Genomic DNA, 19,624 nt, shown 5'->3' on the forward strand with positions numbered 1-19,624 from the left:
AAAAAACTCTTCCCTTTTTATGAAATGATAAGGTACACAGCCCAACTCGATCTTACTCACAACTATTTTCATCATTTATTGTGAAAATTTACCTTGAAAAAGTCAACAAAATTCGACGAGCATTTTACATTCGTTTCACATACCTATCATTATAAAGGAACATTTTTTAAACACCCTTGTGTATATTGGATATTTACAAAAAAAAAAACAAGTAAAAAAGCATTAAGTTCGGCCGGGCCGAACTTTTCATACCCTCCACCATAAAATATTCTGAACTAAAATGGAATAACTACTTTTCATTCCTGTCCCCAACTTTAAGTGGGTACGTTAAAATGTCAGATAATGTTTATGTACATTTATGCTTCATTCGGGAGGCCCTTTTTTATGGTGCCTATATCTAACTATATATGTTGACAATTTTTGGTGGGCTAGAGATTGGGAGGTACTGTTATATAGGGGTTATAATAAAACATGGGCCTATGTTGACAGTTTTTGATGAAAGCTTTTAATGTCAAATAACTCCTAATTCGGTTAAAAAATTTAGCTAGAATCTGCAAAATATCGAAAATCGGTACATAACGTGGGAACTTCAAATGTCATTAACAGCTAGTTCGGAGGTATCTGGGCTATACGAAAATATGAACTTAAATGAACCGTTATATGGGGCTATACCAAAACGGGGACCTATGTCCACAACTTTTGTTATATAAGTTTATTGACACTTAAGAACCCTAAATGTTAAATTATAGCTACATCGGTCTGAAAATGTAGCTAAAAACGTCAAAATACCGTAAATCGGAGGGTACCGTTATATGGGGGCTATACCAAAACGTGGACCTATGTCCACAACTTTTGTTATATAAGTTTATTGACACTTAAGGACCCTAAATGTCAAATTATAGCTATATCGGTCTGAAAATGTAGCTAAAAACATCAAAACACCGTAAATCGGGGGGCACCGTTATATGGGGGCTATACCAAAACGGGGACCTATGTCCACAACTTTTGTTATATAAGTTTATTGACACTTAAGAACCCTAAATGTCAAATTATAGCTATATCGGTCTGAAAATGTAGCTAAAAACATCAAAACACCGTAAATCGGGGGGCACCGTTATATGGGGGCTATACCAAAACGGGGACCTATGTCCACAACTTTTGTTATATAAGTTAATTGATACATAAGAACCCTAAATGTCAAGTTATAGCTAAATCGGTCTGAAAATGTAGCTAAAAACGTCAAAATACCGCAAATCGGGGGGTACCGTTATATGGGGGCTATACCAAAACGTGGACCTATGTCCACAAGTTTTGTTATATATGTTTATTGACACTTAAGAACCCTAAATGTCAAATTATAGCCAAATCGGTCTGAAAATGTAGCTGAAAACATCAAAATACCGTAAATCGGGGGGTACCGTTATATGGGGGCTATACCAAAACGTGGACCGATATATCCCATCTTCGAACTTGATCTTCCGACGGCTAAAAAAATGGTATTCCCCAATTTTCAGCGAAATCGGTCAACAAATGCGACCTGTACGTTGCGAACGGACGGACGGACGGACGGACGGACATGCATAAATCGACTCAGAAAGTGATTCTATGTATATCCCTAGAAGGAACTATGGGTCTATCTCGCTTCCTTTTGTATGTTACATACAAATGCACTAACACATAATACCCCTTACCACATAGTGGTGTAGGGTATAAAAAAACAACTTAAAGATTGGGAATTTTTTTTTCCAAATAGGGTCACTTTGACTTGCTTTTATATCCACTTACTAAACAAGAAACGCATAATTTCATTCATAACTACACGCAGTGGGATCCTATAAGCAATATTTGACATTATTTAGTGTAAATTGATATGATTTTTTTCGATTGTTGGCCAGGTTTTTCAGGATTTTGGCCACTGTACAACGGTTGAGTAAAGTTGGACGTCATATCTGATAGAAGAACAAAGAAAAATTCATTCTATGTTGCCCTTGCTCTTTTATTCTCCTATCAGAAATGACGCCCAACTTTTCTGAAACGTTGGATGTGTTTAGGGCTTCAGTCAATCAGTTTACTCTTTTATTAATATATGGTCTGTTCCAGAACTGCAACAATCTACTTATTTTTACTATTTTTCGATATCATAAAGACAAACTTGTTATCACTACGATAAAAAATGTTCGATTCTTAAAGGTTCTGTAACAGACATAAAAATCATTATCCCAATTAACTATATATGTTAAGTCATGTCCAAGAGATGAAGTCTTAAATCCCGAACGAAAACCCCCTTTCTATATCAAATTTTAATTTGAAAACAAAATGATTAAAATTTCCCAAAAAAAATAAAAAAAAATAGCAAGACACACTGGGAGTTATGTCCGCCATATAACATAAGGACATAAGTCCCAACAATTCTGGGCATTGTCCTACATCAAAATCAATATTGAGAATTATGTCCGTCGGGATTTATATCACGGTACCATATCATCATTGATTGTATTAACACATTTCAATTAAAAAATCTATGTTTTTTACTGTCGTAATAAACTTTTGTATCAAATGTGTCTATTATACAATTTTACATAACACACATTTCTTTCGAACCAACATTCTAAACTGAAGCCGTGTTTTAAATCAACAAAAAAACACAGATTTGATCATTTCCTTGTTCTTATTACAAGTATTGCCGATCGTGCAAATAACTTCTATTATTGTTGTTATTGCCATTTTCAGCCCATGCTCGATTTCAAGTGTTTTGTTTCAATTGAAATGGCAGCAGTCCATTTCTATTTGCAGTCAACAGCCACTTTAAAAAGCTGATCTTCTGAAGATGATGTTCAATCAAATGGATCGAAACAAAGAACCAAACAGAACAGAATATTAAAATGAAGAGAACGAGGAAAATGTTTAGAATGAAGAGGTGAATGTTTGCCAGCAACCAGCACCACCATCGATGGCCCGATCGTCGCTTTGTTCGAAAATATTAATGCGTAAAACGCTCATATGCTGTGGTATTGTTGTTCAATCATTTGGGATGCTTTGTTGTTGCTTTTAAGTTTGGCTTAAGATTTTATTTGGCAAGAGAGCAGGTCACATAGAGTGGATGGTATGTTTGTATATAAAGATCTATCAGAATCACATCGATTATCAATCGTCTTTTGGCATTGGGAGGTGTAATTTCTTTCAATACTGAAATGGTAGTTACAACACTGACTTGATTTGAATTTATTGATTAAACTGTTTCTTATCACATTTTCAGAAACTGACATTCGTTTTTCTGGCCGTTATTTTGGGCACCGCTTGTGCTGCTTTAGTGCCACTTAATGAATACTTGCCTCCTCTGGAAGATGTCTCCCCCACAAGTAATGTGGATTTGCAATCAATAAGCGAGTCCAGTCCTTTGGCTGATGATGGATATCGTTACAAAACAGTGAAACGTTTACGTTTACGTCAAAGACGTGATGTCAATGAATTGCCCTCCAACGAATATTTGCCACCAGCAGAAGAAACTCAAACCGTTGAAGAAGTTGTTGCCCCAGCTGAAGAATCTGCTGTATTAGCCGATGATGGTTACCGGTATAAGACTGTCAAACGTATCCGTTATCGTCACCGTCGTGATGTCAGTGAATTGCCCTCAAACGAATATTTGCCACCAGCTGAACAAACTCAAGCCGTTGAAGAAGTGGCTGCCCCAGCTGAAGAATCTGCTGTATTAGCCGATGATGGTTACCGTTATAAGACTGTCAAACGCATTCGTTATCGTCACCGTCGTGATGTCAGTGAATTGCCCTCAAACGAATATTTGCCACCAGCTGAAGAAACTCAAACCGTTGAAGAAGTGGCTGCGCCAGCTGAAGAATCTGCCGTATTAGCCGATGATGGTTACCGTTATAAGACTGTCAAACGCATTCGTTATCGTCACCGTCGTGATGTCAGTGAATTCCCCTCAAACGAATATTTGCCACCAGCTGAACAAACTCAAGCCGTTGAAGAAGTGGCTGCCCCAGCTGAAGAATCTGCTGTATTAGCCGATGATGGTTACCGTTATAAGACTGTCAAACGCATTCGTTATCGTCACCGTCGTGATGTCAGTGAATTGCCCTCCAATGAATACTTGCCCCCATCACAACCTGCCCCATTTGTTGCCGATATTCCCGTTGTAACAGCTGCCGACATTGAAAACGAAAAGGTACAGGACACTGCCGTCTTAGCTGACGATGGTTACCGTTACAAGACTGTAAAACGTATTCGTTATCGTCACCGTCGCGATGTCAACGAATTGCCCTCCAACGAATATTTGCCTCCCGTTGAGGAAAATCAAGCTGCTGAAGAAGTCGTTGCCCCTGTCGACGAGTCCGCTGTTTTCGCCAATGACGGCTATCGCTACAAGACTGCCAAACGTGTCGTTTATAGACGTCGCGTCTAAATAATGAACTGCCCATTAGAACATAGACTTAATAAAACACACAGTACCCAAATTATGCCGCCCTTAAAAAATATAGTAATAAATAGTTAATTAATAATTATAAGACATGGTTTCAATATGTACACATACATATATATTTGACGAAGTTTCATGAGGTTCAGATTTAGGTTAGGTTAGGTTGAGAAGAGGGGTGATTCAAGATCACCACATGTCCTTAAAAAGAAAGGGCATACACTTAAGCCAGAAGAGGCCTGTTGTGCGCTTTAATTTTATGTGTCCATTGACGTAGTCCCTCAAGTTTTTGACCCCGATGTCCTTGATAAGGTCGAGTCCTGTAATTATGTCGTTTCCCATTAGTTGAGTTCTCAAGTTTGTGAAAGCCTGGCAGTGGCAGAGATAGTGTTCCAACGTTTCGTTGTCCTCGCCACATGCCCTGCATTCACTATTCTCTGCACAGCCTATCCTGTGCAGATGCGCTTGTAGTCCTAGATGCCCTGTGAGGACACCGATCAGTCTACTGATATCCTTTTTACTCATCACTAGGAGGTCACTTGTTTTGTCCTGGTCTGGGTTCCCCATAGGATTTTTGTAGTTTTTCCCTTTTCCTGGTTATTCCATAGGGATACATGAGCATTCTTTGCCCAAGCTTTTAGTTCTATACGCGCCGCCTTTAAAGGTTTGGCATTGTCTAGACTTACAGTAGGTAGCTCCCTGGCTTGTTTTGCTAAGGAGTTTGCTACTTCGTTTCCCGTGATCCCTATGTGTCCTGGTACCCATATAATGTTTACCGAGCCATAATGGGAATAGTCGTTAATTGCATTTTTACACTCTAAGACAGTTTTCGATATTGTTGCCTTACTTGTTATAGCTCTAATTGCTGCTTTACTATCCGTAAGGATGTTAACTGTGAGTGGCCTTGTATTTGTTTTAAACCAGTTCAGACATTCTGTGATCGCTCGGATTTCGGCCTGGAGGATCGTGTTATGATCCGGCAGACGAAGGGAGATCCTCGTTTCCGTGTCTACGATATAAAGACCCAGTCCCGTTCTCCCCCCTAACACAGCCCCGCCCGTAAACCCGCAGCTTCCAGCGGGAATCTGTGCAAGGGTTCCATCGATCCACATATCTCTGTTCGGTATTAGAACTTCACACAGAGCTACTTCACTTGATTCTGGTATCCGGTCCGATACTATTTGATTTATAGATTCACCCGTTGTGAACCGTAATATGCATTGGTGGTCTCTTTCGATCCACTCGCTCATCGCTTTCAGTCTTATAGCCGTGATGGCTGCTTCATACCTTACCTGTATTTCTATCGGGTGGACAAATAGAATTGTCTCTAAAGCCCTAGTTGGTGTAGTCCTCATCGCCCCGCTAATGCCTAGGCAACACATTCTTTGGACTTTTTGCAATGTTTCCACATTGTACTTTTTGTCCATAGCTGTCCACCATACAACAGATGCGTAAGTAAGAATCGGTCTTATTACGCTTCTGTATAGCCAGTGTATCATTCTAGGATTAAAACCCCATTTTGAGCCTATAGCCCTTCTGAGCCTATAGCCCAAAGCAACATCTGTGTGCTTTGGCAGCCCTTTCCTGAATATGGTCTTTCCATTTGAGTTTCCTATCTAGGATTACCCCCAGATATTTAACTGTTGGAGATATAGTTAATGTCTTATTCAGGAAAACTGGTTCCTCGACGGAGCCCAATTTCGTTTTCCTAGTGAAAAGACATAACTTTGTTTTTTCCGGGTTAGCATTAAGACCTCTTGGCCTAGCCCAGTTGTAAGCTATATTTATAGCCTCTTCGGCTCTCCTGCAAAGTAGATTTGGATTCTTTCCCCTTAGAAGTATTATAACGTCGTCTGCATAACAGACTGGTTCAAATCCTTCCTTGGTTAAGGACCTTAGTAGACTATTTATGGTAGTGACCCACAGAAGCGGCGATAAAATCCCCCCTGTGGCGTTCCCTGCCCTACTTTGTCTCTTCTTGTTACGTCATGTAGCGCGCAGCTTATCCATCTGTTCCTTAGCATGTCGTCTATCCAGTTCCTCAGCGTTCTGTCTACACGAAATTCGTCTAAGGAGTGGATCAGCGTTTCCGTGCTGACGTTGTTGAAATCACCTTCTATGTCGATGCAAACTGCGAGTGTGCACATCTTCATTTCGAAGGTCCTCTCTAGGTTCAGATTTAATAAACCCACTGGATTTCAAATGTCAATTCCATAGCGCAAACGTCCAATAAATCATCATAAAGAAGTTTAACCCGGCAAAAAGCTGTCTTGCAAAACGCCGTTTTAACCTACTTTATAAGGATTTATTTGCCACAGAAACTTAAAAAAATTTTGGTTATAGATGGCTAAACAATTTACTGGAATAGTTAACAGCAAATGCTAATCACTTTTGTTTCCCACTTTTTCCCCATAGAATACATATTTTGAGGCTAAAATTTGTTTCTTTACTTTTCTTTTAATTTTGAACAATTGAACGAGTTACAGCTTATATTCCAGGAGTTATGCAAACATCATTAAAAACTTTTTTGAGTTCATAAATCACTAAAACACTTCCAATCATGCTTGATCTTGCACAGAAATTTAGCACTGATATCTGGCTAGCTCTTTGCAAAAGATGGTCCAAGTAGTTATTTAACTTTTTTCTATAATAATCTTGTTAAGTTAGGAAATATTATTTTTTGAGATGTGTCACTCTTTGAGTAAATGAGCGATATGTTCCCACAACATCCCCCAAGGGACAATGGAGACTTCTCTCATATCATATCATGCAACCACAAAATATTTTGTAGTTTTTGGGCGGCTGATAATTACGGAAAATCGACAGTCAAAACTGACAATGTGTACTGCACTTTACACTGGGATGATTTGCTACCGCCGAAATTTTTTGATTTTCTGGTCACGACGGATTGAACCGCAGTACTACGGTGGCTCTCAAAAACGGTTAAAATTAGAGAAACAATTTTTCTTGTGAAGAAAAAACATTCTCCAAATGGTTCTAATTTTTGGCGAACAAAAGAAAAGCACAAGAAAAAACATTTGCCAAATTAAAAGGGCGAGCTGTGAAAAATGAAATAAACATACAACCAAGCCCATAGAAGGTCGGCCATTCATAGTTCTGTTAACAACTTTTGACAACAAACATAATAAACTTTATATTATTGTGATTTGAGTTTCTTTGTATTTTAAATCACAAAAATGTTTTTGATAACAAACATAACAATCAGGTGGGCTTAGTGTCTAACTGTATAAACTTTATTCAAAAAGTACGGGAATGGAAAAAAACTTCAAAAAACTAGAACAAATGTCAAAGTCGGCCTACCAGCCAATCGGATGGCGGCAACTTTGTAACTATTTTTTACACTCCGAAATTTGCCGTGTAAAAAATTTTTAAAGATAGCGTCATTCAGCGCAATTTTTGATTAAAGAGAAGTGAACATTTTACAACTTTTTTGTGTACGGAAACGGGCTGTCGGTTAAAATACATATGCAAAAGTGGTAAAAATTTTAAAAACTTTTTAGTTTTGGAATAAAGCTTAAATTTATGGACTTGCCCACGAAAAACATAACATCGCTGTAAATAAAGGATATTGGTACAGATCCAAAACTGTTGAACTTTTCCGATATGGATCAAGTTAAACTACATTTGGACCAAATCAGTATCTCCAGATATAAAGCGTAAAATTTCAGCGAAAAGTTTGGAACTTTTGTGGGGGAGGTACCCGAAGGAGTGGACCGATATGTCTCATCTTCTAACATGTACTAAGTTTGGTCCAAATACTATGATGGTCAAATTTTGGACCGAATCGGCTGATCATTTCTAGAGTTATCGTTCGCTCCAGCCAATACCATAGGGGGTTTTTACACCAATCTGGCCATTTTTTCAGGAAGTGTGGTCATTCCCTTGAAAAAACTTGTACCACTGTTATGTGAGCAGCGAATACCAGTTGGTACAAAAAATGAAAGCGATTTGAGAGCACTTTTGTACTTTTCCGAAAATTTGTTTTGGGGTAACCGAAGGAGTGGACCGGTATAATTCATATTAGAACTTTATCTAAGATTTGCAGAAATATTATGATGTGCAAAGTATGGACCAAATCGGTTACTGCCTTCAAGAGTTATCGTGCACACCGTTCGAGAGGTATCGTGCGCTCCAACAACTACACATGATTCCATAGCGGATTTTTTTCACCTTTCGGGCTATTTTCTCAGGAAGTATGGACTTGTTCCCGTCGTAATGGGGGCAGCGAATGCAAGCTGTTACAACAAAAACCAAAGCGATTCGAGAGGAGGTCCTAAACTGAACTTTTCAGAAATATTGTGTGGGAGATACCAGAAGGAAGGTCCGACAGTGTCCATATTGGAACCTCATCTATGTCTAGTAGAAACTTCACGATGTGGAAAGTATGGACCAAATCGGTTACTCCCATCAAGAGTTATCGTGCGCAGAAATTTTCCGAACATTTTCGAACTTTTGTGAGGGAGGTACCTGAAGGAGTGGACCGATATGGCTCATCTTCGAACTTAAACTAAGTTTGGACAAAATATTACAAATGCCAAGGTTTAGACTATATCGGTTCATCGGCTCTAGAGTTATCGTGCCCTCCAGCCAGACAGACAGACAGGCGCACAGTGGATGCGCCCAACGACAAAAATCAAAAAATTCATGACACCGTTTTAAAAATTCAATTTTTCGCGGTTCTTAAGGAGAAAAAGCCTCACAAGAATGACTAATTTTGAAGAAAAATTGTATTTAAAAATGAGAAAAAATGGGTATATTATAAGCGAGTTTATGAAACAAAGGACTATTATTAACGCCTTAACTTAAGTTTAATCATTTAGTAAATTGTCTTAGCTTCATTTTTCTAGTTATGAAAATTCCTCTAAATTGCATTGGATATATTTTGGTTATAAAACCGGTCAAAATGAAAATATTTAATGTAGATGTATGGATTTCCTTAAAGTTTAAGTTACTTTCCAAAAATTCGCAAGAATGGCCACTAGTACCAAATTGAAGCCTAGCACCTGTAGATTTCAAAACAGTATAGACTGTTTGCGGAAATTTGCGGTTTTGGCAGTTATGGCCAAAAGTTTAACTTCCTTTTTTAGTTGATAAATTTTTATTTTTTGGAATATTTTTAAGTAATTTTATTATCCCTTCTTACATTTATTTTCAATATAATCTTTTTTGTGCTATTAGCGATTTCTATGGTCATTGTAACTTGGAGCTGTAATGAAAACTCGCGAAAGAAAAAAATATTTAGGGGTATACACTTTAACAAATAATTTATTTTATTTTTGCCACACCCTAATGTTGGACCACGCTAAAAAGTGGAGATTTCCCCCCGAGAACCAAAAATAAATTATTACAAGTAATTATGCAGACAAATGTGGTTAAATCTTATAAAGTTCCAAGAAAAGGATGGTAACCCTACATGGAGGCTGTGGTCAAAAGTGGACTGATATGACATTACCATATAAGATGGTGTTCTGGAATCTGAGTTCATTATAAGAACATATTCGCTTAGAATATTTGGTTGACATCGGCCTAAATAAATCGATATAAAATCAAATAAGAAGCATACCAAATAATGGATCAATACTGACAATTTTTCGCAGGGAGGTTTACTATGCATTAAAAACAACTCTTGGTATCGGATTACAGCAAATTCGGTTGAAAAATGTGTTGGTAACACCAAAATACGTCAATTCAGAATGATTCATTACATGACAATCGAAATTTTGGATTTCAGTTCGATATATTACTTAGAAATATTTTTGTCACACCTTCCCATGTAAGTGCCACCACTGTGCACCGGCGTATGATTTATAAAAATTATTCCATTTATGGTATTCACCTTATTTCAGAAGCACTTTCAATGATTTGCTTCTATCTTTTATAATTTTTCATCGTTTTCATTCATCCGAAGACCGTTGTAATCTTGACTTTGTAAACTTAGAAAACCTATAAATGACATATCAAATCCCTATATAGTAATATTGTGGGTGCCACCGTGGTCAGGCAACATCAAAATTTTCAACGGTGGCAAAATACCCTCAGTAATGTTGGCGACATTTCCTGTGTATTTCAGCCATGTAAAACTTCTCTTTAAGTGGACTCGGCGATAAACAGTAGGTCCCATATCATTGAGCTAATATGAATCGGGGTGCACTCATTGATATGAGAGAAGTATCCCCTGTCCCGTCTGGGATGTTTGTCGAACAATTATATATATATATATAGTAATATTGTATTTTGACCGACGAAAAGAGATCTAGTTGTTCATGTCGAAATCGGGAAGCTCGATTCAAAAACAAAAGTTAGAGAGCGTTTTTGTCGTAAGAAGGTGAATATTTATGTACGTCCTGTCGTGAGTTAGGTATACGTTTTAGATTGTAAAAATTGTACATTAGGGCGACACAAAAACAATTTCTTTAAACTCCTGTTTCACTACGACGATTTGAAATCAAATTCGTTCGAACTACTTACTATTAAGCATATGTTTGTTTGATAGATTCAAGGCCTACAGAAGGTCGGACATTCAGAGTACTGTTAACAACATTTGACAACAAACATAGTAGATTTTACATTATTGTGATTTTAGTTTCTTTGTATTTTAAATCACAATAATGTTTTTGACATCAAACATAATAATCAGCTGGGCTTATTGGCTGACCTTTTGTAGGCTTTGGATAGATTTTTGTTTTTGATTAAACAAAACTGTTCTAAAATAACATGAGTTTGGTATTAATTCGAACGAATTTGAATTCGAATCGTCTTATAGAAGCAGGCGATAAATGACCAAACTCAATAATATGTAACAATTTGTAGATCTTACATAAAGCGCACATATACATTTCCTTTTTTTTAAATTATAGGCGCCACCAACACCCAACAAATGGGTCTGTCTGGTTACTCAAAAGTTTGCTACAATTTGTACAAATTGTTACAGAAAGTTGTCTGTTAACTCACTTGTTCTCTGTTATGTCTCTGTTTTTCATTGAAAACTTGTAAGTTCTTGCTGGTCAAATTTCTTCTAACAAAAACTGGCAAGTAATCAGAGACACATAACATAATATTAGCATTGTCTGCATCAAAAGTAACTCATCCCCAAATATCGAATAAGTGAAAACAGAAACATTGAGCAACTTTAATGTGCAGGTAAATTATTTTTGAGTATAATTACGGTGTAACGTTCCTATGGCCGTCCTCTGCAAGGGAAATACATTACATACATTACACATTCTTTGTTTCTATTATTTAGCCTAGGCTACGGTCTTTGTCTATGATGTCTATTTAAAATGTTGACATTGTTTATTTATTCTCCAACGCCATCTACCAAATCATAATAACAATGAATTTCTCATATTTTTAAGACTTTTGTCTACCATGATGCAAATATATAAGATGGAACAGTAAGGTCAGCTGATTTCACACAATTTGTCAAATTCATTGTCATTGTAAATTAAACGCATGAAAACTTAAATAAACATTTTCCATATGTTTCCATATGTCACTTCCCCATATTTGGGGAAGAAAGAAACATTTTGACGATTGGAGGTATTTTTTCATTCACAATAGCCATGTTGTAGTTACTGGTTCACTTTATTACATCATGGTTTCTGTCTTTGGTCACTGTCTTTCACAGTCATTGCCATTCGCAGTTTGACATCGTCTGTTATTTGATACGGCAATGCCATGGCCACCAAAAACGGTTGAAACAAAACAATTTGCTCATTTGAAATTCGCAGAAATTTTCCCATTCCCACGCTACAATTAATTACAAAAGTGAATTCACAAACCCTGCTTTCCCCCTTATTAAAACCAGTTTTCCCCCTTATTTTTTCTTTTCTGTGCCAGAATGTGCCAGAAATGGTAGACAAATGGGTAGACAAATTTAACAAATTTAACATGTTTCTGTCATCGAACTGTCGATAATGCAGTGTATACACATAGAAATTTGAATGACAGTTTTGTTATATATGTATTTTTACGAATAAAGTTATAAAGTTAGGTCTTTCTTTTTTTTTAATTTATTATTAATTAAAAACTTAGTTATTATACACATATATTACAATACGAAATAACCTCTCAGAACAGTTCAGTGTCAAGTTTGTATAAATTCGTCCGACCGAACTTAACACTTTCTTTTTGTACAATATAATCTATAAAAAAGAAAATTATTAACATTTCAGCTTTAAATAAATCGAAAAATAAAGTCAATGTAATTTAATTTTATATATTCATTATTATATTTTAAGATGCCATCAAAAAAGAAATGCTGCATTCCAGCATGTAATAGCAAGGAGAGCTCTTGGCCAACCGGCAATAATGACCTGAGATTTTATTCCATTAGGATTGAATGGATTCCGATACTGCAACAGTATGGGCAGCAATACAACAGCAATACAAACATAAAAAAAATTTATGTATGCTCTCTGCATTTTGAACCAAATGCCATATCGGAAAAAAAATATTTATATAACGGGGCTACACCCACTATACTGCCTGCACCACCTGCAACCAGTTCCGTCGTTCACAACAGTGACGTCGAAGCCTCTATATCTACAGTCGAATCTGCAGCCGGAACCAGTTTCGTCCACAACAACAGAGACTTCGAAGCCTCTACAGTTGAATCTGCAACCGGAACCAGTGTCCTCCACAACAGTGAAGACTACGATGATAGCGATGATGACGATGATGTTGAGTGGTTTGCTGTCGGATTGACATCTTTTGGTAGGGGTGACAGCTGTACCAAACTATGATTATGAAGATGTTAGGTGCATGCTTCATCAAATTTTTGAAGCATGCGCAAGGCTTAAAGTAACGATAGTTTTGGTTACATGCGACGCCGATTAAATACACATGCAGCTACTATACCCACTAAAAGTACAACGCATACTATTAGAAGTGGTTCCAGGATATAAGTTCATGTGGGCTATAGACATTATGCATTTGTTATGTAATATAACATATGCATTTTCTCAGGGAAAAATTGAATTGCATCAATCAAAGCCCAACTATAGTTATATTCGAATAAAATATAAAATGATGACAGGGTACGCGTATGAGAAATTTAAATTAGAAAATCTATATGAAAGTATATACAATAATAATACTGTAGGAAAGCTTAAAGAAATGAGCCCAAAAGATGATCTACAGTGCACCATAGATTTCGTATCCGGCATGATTCCACTTATGCGCTTATTGAAACATGGGGGGAGCATGTCTTTAAATGAAAAAAATGAAATTATAGATAAATTTTGCGAATTCTTAGAAAAAGTAGAATGTCCTCAAAAATATTTACTTATTTCAACAATGAAAGCATGGAAAATATTATTACGGGATTTTGGAAATATTTCCTTAAGGTAAGGTCACATTAGGCAAATATTTGCTCAAAAGTGACAAATATTTGTTTGCCACAATTTGACCAGCAAATATTTTTCAAAGGCAAACAAGAAAACAGCTGATTTTGGGAAAACAAAACTATTTGGAAGCAAACAAAAATTTAACCAAATTGCTTTTAATGTGAACACCGTTCAGCAAATATTTTCCTCCTTTTTTGACAAACATTTATTTGGTCTTACAATTTGTTTGTAAGAGCAAACAAGAGCAAACATCTGCTGAAACACATTGTTGTCACATATTAAAAAGGGGCATATGACCATAAAATGACGAAATTTCTTGTAAATATACATATAATACGAAGTCAATAATTAGTGAATAAAGAAATAAATAAATGGGAGATGAGGGATTTAAAAAACCAAAAATGTTTTACAATCGATGAATCCGAGTTTCACCCATTCAGAATTCGCGAACTGCTAACATATTCTATATAGTATGATTGAAAATCTATATCCATAAGGTCGACCATAAAAATTAATTTACGTGGAAGCTGTGTTGGCATCAATGTAGAAAAATAGCTAAAAATGGGTTGAAGCCAACAAGTTTTTTTATGCTCCCTTCTGATTTCTGGCTTAACCTTACATTTTATAGACATATGCTCAAAGAAAGACTTAAAGAATAATTCATGGACAATGTGATACTAGTGTATCATTTTTCGATATATCCACTGCATCCACCTAAAATTGATGCTGTCATTTTGAAGCCGGAATTTCGGGGTTTTTCAAAAAAAAACCTATTTTTTGAGTTTAAAATTTTTGAATTTAAAAAGTGTTATTCAATTTCCTTTGTAACCCGTGTGAATTTAGTTTTTTTACGCGACGGATCTAATGAGACCTTCGGCGATCGAATCCATCGACTAAAACCGCGGTTCGTGAAGAATCTGTTTGAAATAGGTGTATATAGACATATTTTTTATGGGTGCTACTGAAACCGGATGCGCATCAAAAATGTTGGGTTTTAGAAAAACGCAAAACCTCAGAAATTATTAGACGTATTGGCATACATTACAATAGTAATTGTGATGTAATTATTGGTAGTGGTTATAATTGTACTGCTACGCGGATTTAGTTTTGTTATTTATACATCCAATACTGTCTTGAAAACAACAACCGACGTTTTAATCCCGATTATCTGTCAACTTTAATAAATCAGTACAAAAAAATCTTCTTTCTTTTAAAAATATTACCGTGGCAAGCTGTAAATAGCTGCGGTAAAATGTCAATTTTTTCGAAAAATTTTGAAGAAGCCAAACAAAGTGCCGCATATTGAATTTGACACTGTTTTTCATTTGGTTATTATTGTTATACATGGATTTTTATTTATACGCCCAATATTATCTTCACAAACTTCACCAACTAATTTTACAAAAAGCGCGATTTTTTTATAAAAAAATTTAGTTTTCATAAGTCAATACAAAAAAACTTCGTTTTCTATGTTTAAAAACATTATCTTGATAACCTGTATATTATTTTCATTAATAGAAAACGTTTTCATGGTAAACTGTCTTCACCCTTTTGGTTGAAATACTACGTTGACAACATTTAAATACAAATATGAATTCATAATAAACAAAATTGAAAGCTGTTTATAAAAATAATTTTCCAAGGCACAATGTGCCATAATTCACATACATTCGCAACAATACACAAATGAACTCATTCCGACAACGCACTCATTGCCAAACATGTGGTCTTTGATTTGCCTTCTCCAAAACAAACAATAAACTCAACGCCATTTTTATTATTTCTCTCTCTATTTTTCTCGGCCAAATAATTTTATATTTGCTGGCAGTTTGCTCAAACAATTTCTGGGTGAAAATATCTCTTCAAATGTGAACACACGGCAAACATGTTTGCCCATTTCGTTATTTGTCACTGTTTGAACAAACAAAATGTGTCAAATATTTGCCTGTAATGTGAACACAAATAAAATTTTGTATGAAATCCACATTTGTTTGGGCAAATATGGGAAAACGAATTTGTACCAAATATTTGCCTAATGTGACCTTACCTTTACTAAAATGTAATACACATAATACTATAGAAACATTTTTTGGAGGAATCAAAAACATTTATATTAAGACACCTACTATAAGTAATATGATTTATGTTAAGTCGCGTTCTGATGCATCCATAGAATGCAGTAATGAAATTAATAATGATTTATTTTGGAGGGATGAAAAATTTCCACATTAATAACTTGTAAATATAAAACTGTATAAAATTGTATAAAATGTGTAAATATTATAATTTAATGGTAAATATATTAGTACATATTATTAGTATTCTAAACAACATTAATAACTTGTAAATATAAAACTGTATAAAATGTGTAAATATTATAATTTAATGGTAAATATATTAGTATATATATATATATTAGTATATATATTAGTATATCTATATATTAATAGTAGAGTGATCAACGATTTTTGCTTTTCTTTTTTTGGCGAAATAGTTTCAGTTCGAATTGAAACGGAACAAGAAATGTGTGAAGGATCCGAAATTAGTTACACCAACTTATGGATTGCATACTTTAGGAAGCTGTCATTTTGTGAGTGATCATAAGGTGTCATATATAATTTTATTTTAGTCCTTTTTGACTTCTTCTTTATTTGCAAATCCGTATTCAGATATTAGCGATCATACATTTTTTGTTTTTAAAATAAATACAATCAAGGCCATCATGAATAAAAATTCAGTGCGGAATTTTTCCCTTTCCCCTATCTTTGTAGATTGGCGAAAATATTCCATAATTTAGTGAGTCTAATAGGTTTTCAACGTTTTAAAATATTGATTTTAAAAGAATATCATTTTTTTAAATTATTTTCCGTGTGAAAAAATCCGAGGGAAATATTCATGATTGCCCTGAATATGTTCTTATTTAGCACATGTATAATTATAAAATTTATTCCACATTGTTGAGATGCCTATTTTTTGCAGCAGTTAGTAAATTTCGTTCATCAGAGAAATTTTTGACTTAAGTTTATGAATTTATATGTATATGTATTTATCTGTGGAGAAACAAGTAGATGCATCTCAAAACAACAAAAAACCATGTTGTACAATTAAAATGTCAACATTTGTTGTGTTTTGTATGAGAATTTAATTTACAATAACTTATTTTGGCAGTTAAAGTTATATCAGTTGGTACTTTCTGTTATATTAAACTACGCTAACAACTTTTTCTCGGAAAATGCTTTGTATGTATCATGGTGGAATAAGAAGGTGTTAAGGCCTGCGTACATAAGCTGCCTTGCCTGCTTACCTTGCTTACTTCTGATAAAAGAATAAAAAAGAAAAGGGCAACCCAGTTCGAAATTTCCTCGGCCTTCTTTATTCTTTTATTTTTATTATGTCAAAAATGAAGCAGGAAAGCAAGGCAATCAGGCAGAGCAGCTTATGTACGCAGGCCTGATTGCCTTGCTTTCCTGCTTCATTTCTGACATAATAAAAATAAAAGAATAAAGAAAGCCGAGCAAATTTCGAACTGAGTTGCCCTTCTCTTTTTTATTCTTTTATCAGAAGCAAGCAAGGCAGCTTATGTACCGAGGCCTTATCAAATCATGTCAAACGTCAAATTTGCTCACAGTAACGCATTACTGTGAATTGCTTGTTTCCATTTCGTATGTGAATTTATTTACAATAACGCATTTTGGCAACTGGTATGAAGATCAGCTTTTTTTGGCGTTACACCTTATTATTCCACCATGGTATGTATCTACTTGAATTAAAGGCCTCGACACATAAGAAGCATGGCATTCTTGCGTAAAGCTTTGATTACATTTACGAAATCCACTCGATTTCAACTGTCAATTCCATTGCTTAAACGTCAAATGAAATCCAATGGATTTCAGATAAGTTTTCATTTGACGTATACGCAAAGGAATTGACAGTTGAAATCGAGTTGATTTCGTAAATGTAAACCAAGCATAAGTCATATCTGATAAAAGACTAAAGACCAAGTTCGACGATAAGCGCTTAAAGCCCTCGGCACATACGGTCCGTTAAGTGACACGTTGGGACTCCCATTGTCCCAAAAAAGTTAAATTATGTTTAACTTTAATGCGTCAGCCACATTGTTCTTTTTCAGAAAACTTGGCATCACTTACACTTTTTTCATGTGGTTGTTGTACCGCGACGCTCAACGCATCGTATGTGGCGAGCGCTTAAGCCCCTTAAGGCCGCGACACATACGGTCCGTTGTGTGACGCGTTGCGGGTTGAAAACAATAACCATGGTACAATAATTCATAGGTAGGCCAGGTATGAGAATCGCCAAAAAAATACAACCCTGTCGCTATGGCTTAAAACGTCAAAATTGTTTTGATGAATGATAACGGATGAGTATACAAAGAAGAAGAAGAACGAAATGTTGAAATGAAAACAAAACAGAGTTGAATTTTTTTGATCAATAATAAATATCAACTCTGCATGTCAACACGGTTTTGACAGATTAAGCCATAACAAAAAAAATTTGTAATCAGCTGTTAGCTGTGGCCTACCTAAGAATTATTGTACCATGACAATAACCATATGAAAAATGTGTAAGTGATGCCAAGTTTGTTCTTGAAGTTTTCATGTGGTTGTTGTAACTTCTCTCATCACCCGATTCATATTAGCGCAATGATATGGGACCTACTGTTTATCGCCGAGTCCGAACGGCGTGTCTAAGATACCACTTGTAGAGAAGTTGTACAAGGCTGAAATACTCAGGAAATGTCGCCAACATTATTGAGGGGTATTTTGCCACCGTTGAAAAGTGTTTGATGTTGACTGGCCGGGGAATCGAACCCGGCTTAAGTTTTGGAGACTTTTTGACTTAATTCAAAAACAAAAACATATGGCCTGTTCCCGTACTTTATAAAGTGGTAAAAGTCGTAAAAGTTGTAAAAGTCGTAAACGATTTTCATATAAATTTTGTGTACGGGTACGCAAAATGTGTAAAAGTGGTAAAAATTGTAAAAACTTTTTAGTTCTGGAACAGAGCTATAATTTTTGCAAGTTATTTTAACCATTTATTTTCACTTTTCTTATTATTTAATTATTTTTGTTTTTCTCCATCATACAACAACAACATAAAACAGTTGCATTTTTCGGTAGTTTATGACAAAAGAGCAGGGTTGCCTATAATAGTATGGTGTTTTCGTGCGTTGTTTAGAATAAATGACGCAGCTATCGTCATTTATTTTTGTATGGTAAATGACGAAAAATGTTGCCTGCTTTAGCAAATAAATGGCGAAACAACCTGATTTTTCTTCTAATGTAAAAAGCATCTTTGTTTACAATACCATTTGTGAGCATTTTATAAAAAAACGCGAAAACTGAATGAGGTGTCAACGTTTCTCCACATAATAGAGTTGTGGATATGATAAAATGTTTGTTTTAATGCAAAGCTGACGAATTTCTTCCATACAAACAATTTTAAAAATCATTGAATTCGATTGTTTTTCAAACTGTTTGGTATATTAGGCCATGTTTATATTATAGCCTTTTGCAGGGTTAACCTTCTTAATGAGGATTTATTTGACGTATACTCAAAGGAATTGACATTTGAAACCCAGTGGGTTTGTTAAATCCGGCTATATATAAACGTACTATTATTCAAACAGCACACACAAACAAACTCTTACTAGGCGTTTACACTAGACAGTTTGTCTTCAAATACAACTCTGATTTACTAACACATACATACATTTGTCGTTTGGCTACCAGCTGTCCATCATTCTTTCACAGACAGCCGGGTTAACAAAATTTTAAACTTTTTTGTAAAAATGTGTGAGATA

At 35.5% G+C, this 19,624-nt stretch overlaps 1 protein-coding gene across 1 annotated transcript; it reads left to right on the forward strand.

The window, feature by feature from the left end:
* Nucleotides 1–3,167: 3,167 nt before the first annotated feature.
* On the forward strand, nt 3,168–4,480 carry LOC141387305 (uncharacterized). Its single transcript, XM_073956835.1, has 2 exons — nt 3,168–3,194; nt 3,257–4,480. The coding sequence occupies exons 1-2, from the start codon at nt 3,192–3,194 to the stop codon at nt 4,421–4,423; spliced, it is 1,170 nt and encodes a 389-aa protein (XP_073812936.1). The 5' UTR covers nt 3,168–3,191; the 3' UTR covers nt 4,424–4,480.
* The last annotated feature ends 15,144 nt before the right edge of the window (nt 4,481–19,624 follow it).

The sequence above is a fragment of the Musca autumnalis genome, unplaced genomic scaffold (assembly GCF_047663935.1).
Source record: "Musca autumnalis isolate F117 unplaced genomic scaffold, ASM4766393v1 scaffold_1, whole genome shotgun sequence".
Taxonomy (NCBI): domain Eukaryota; kingdom Metazoa; phylum Arthropoda; class Insecta; order Diptera; family Muscidae; genus Musca; species Musca autumnalis.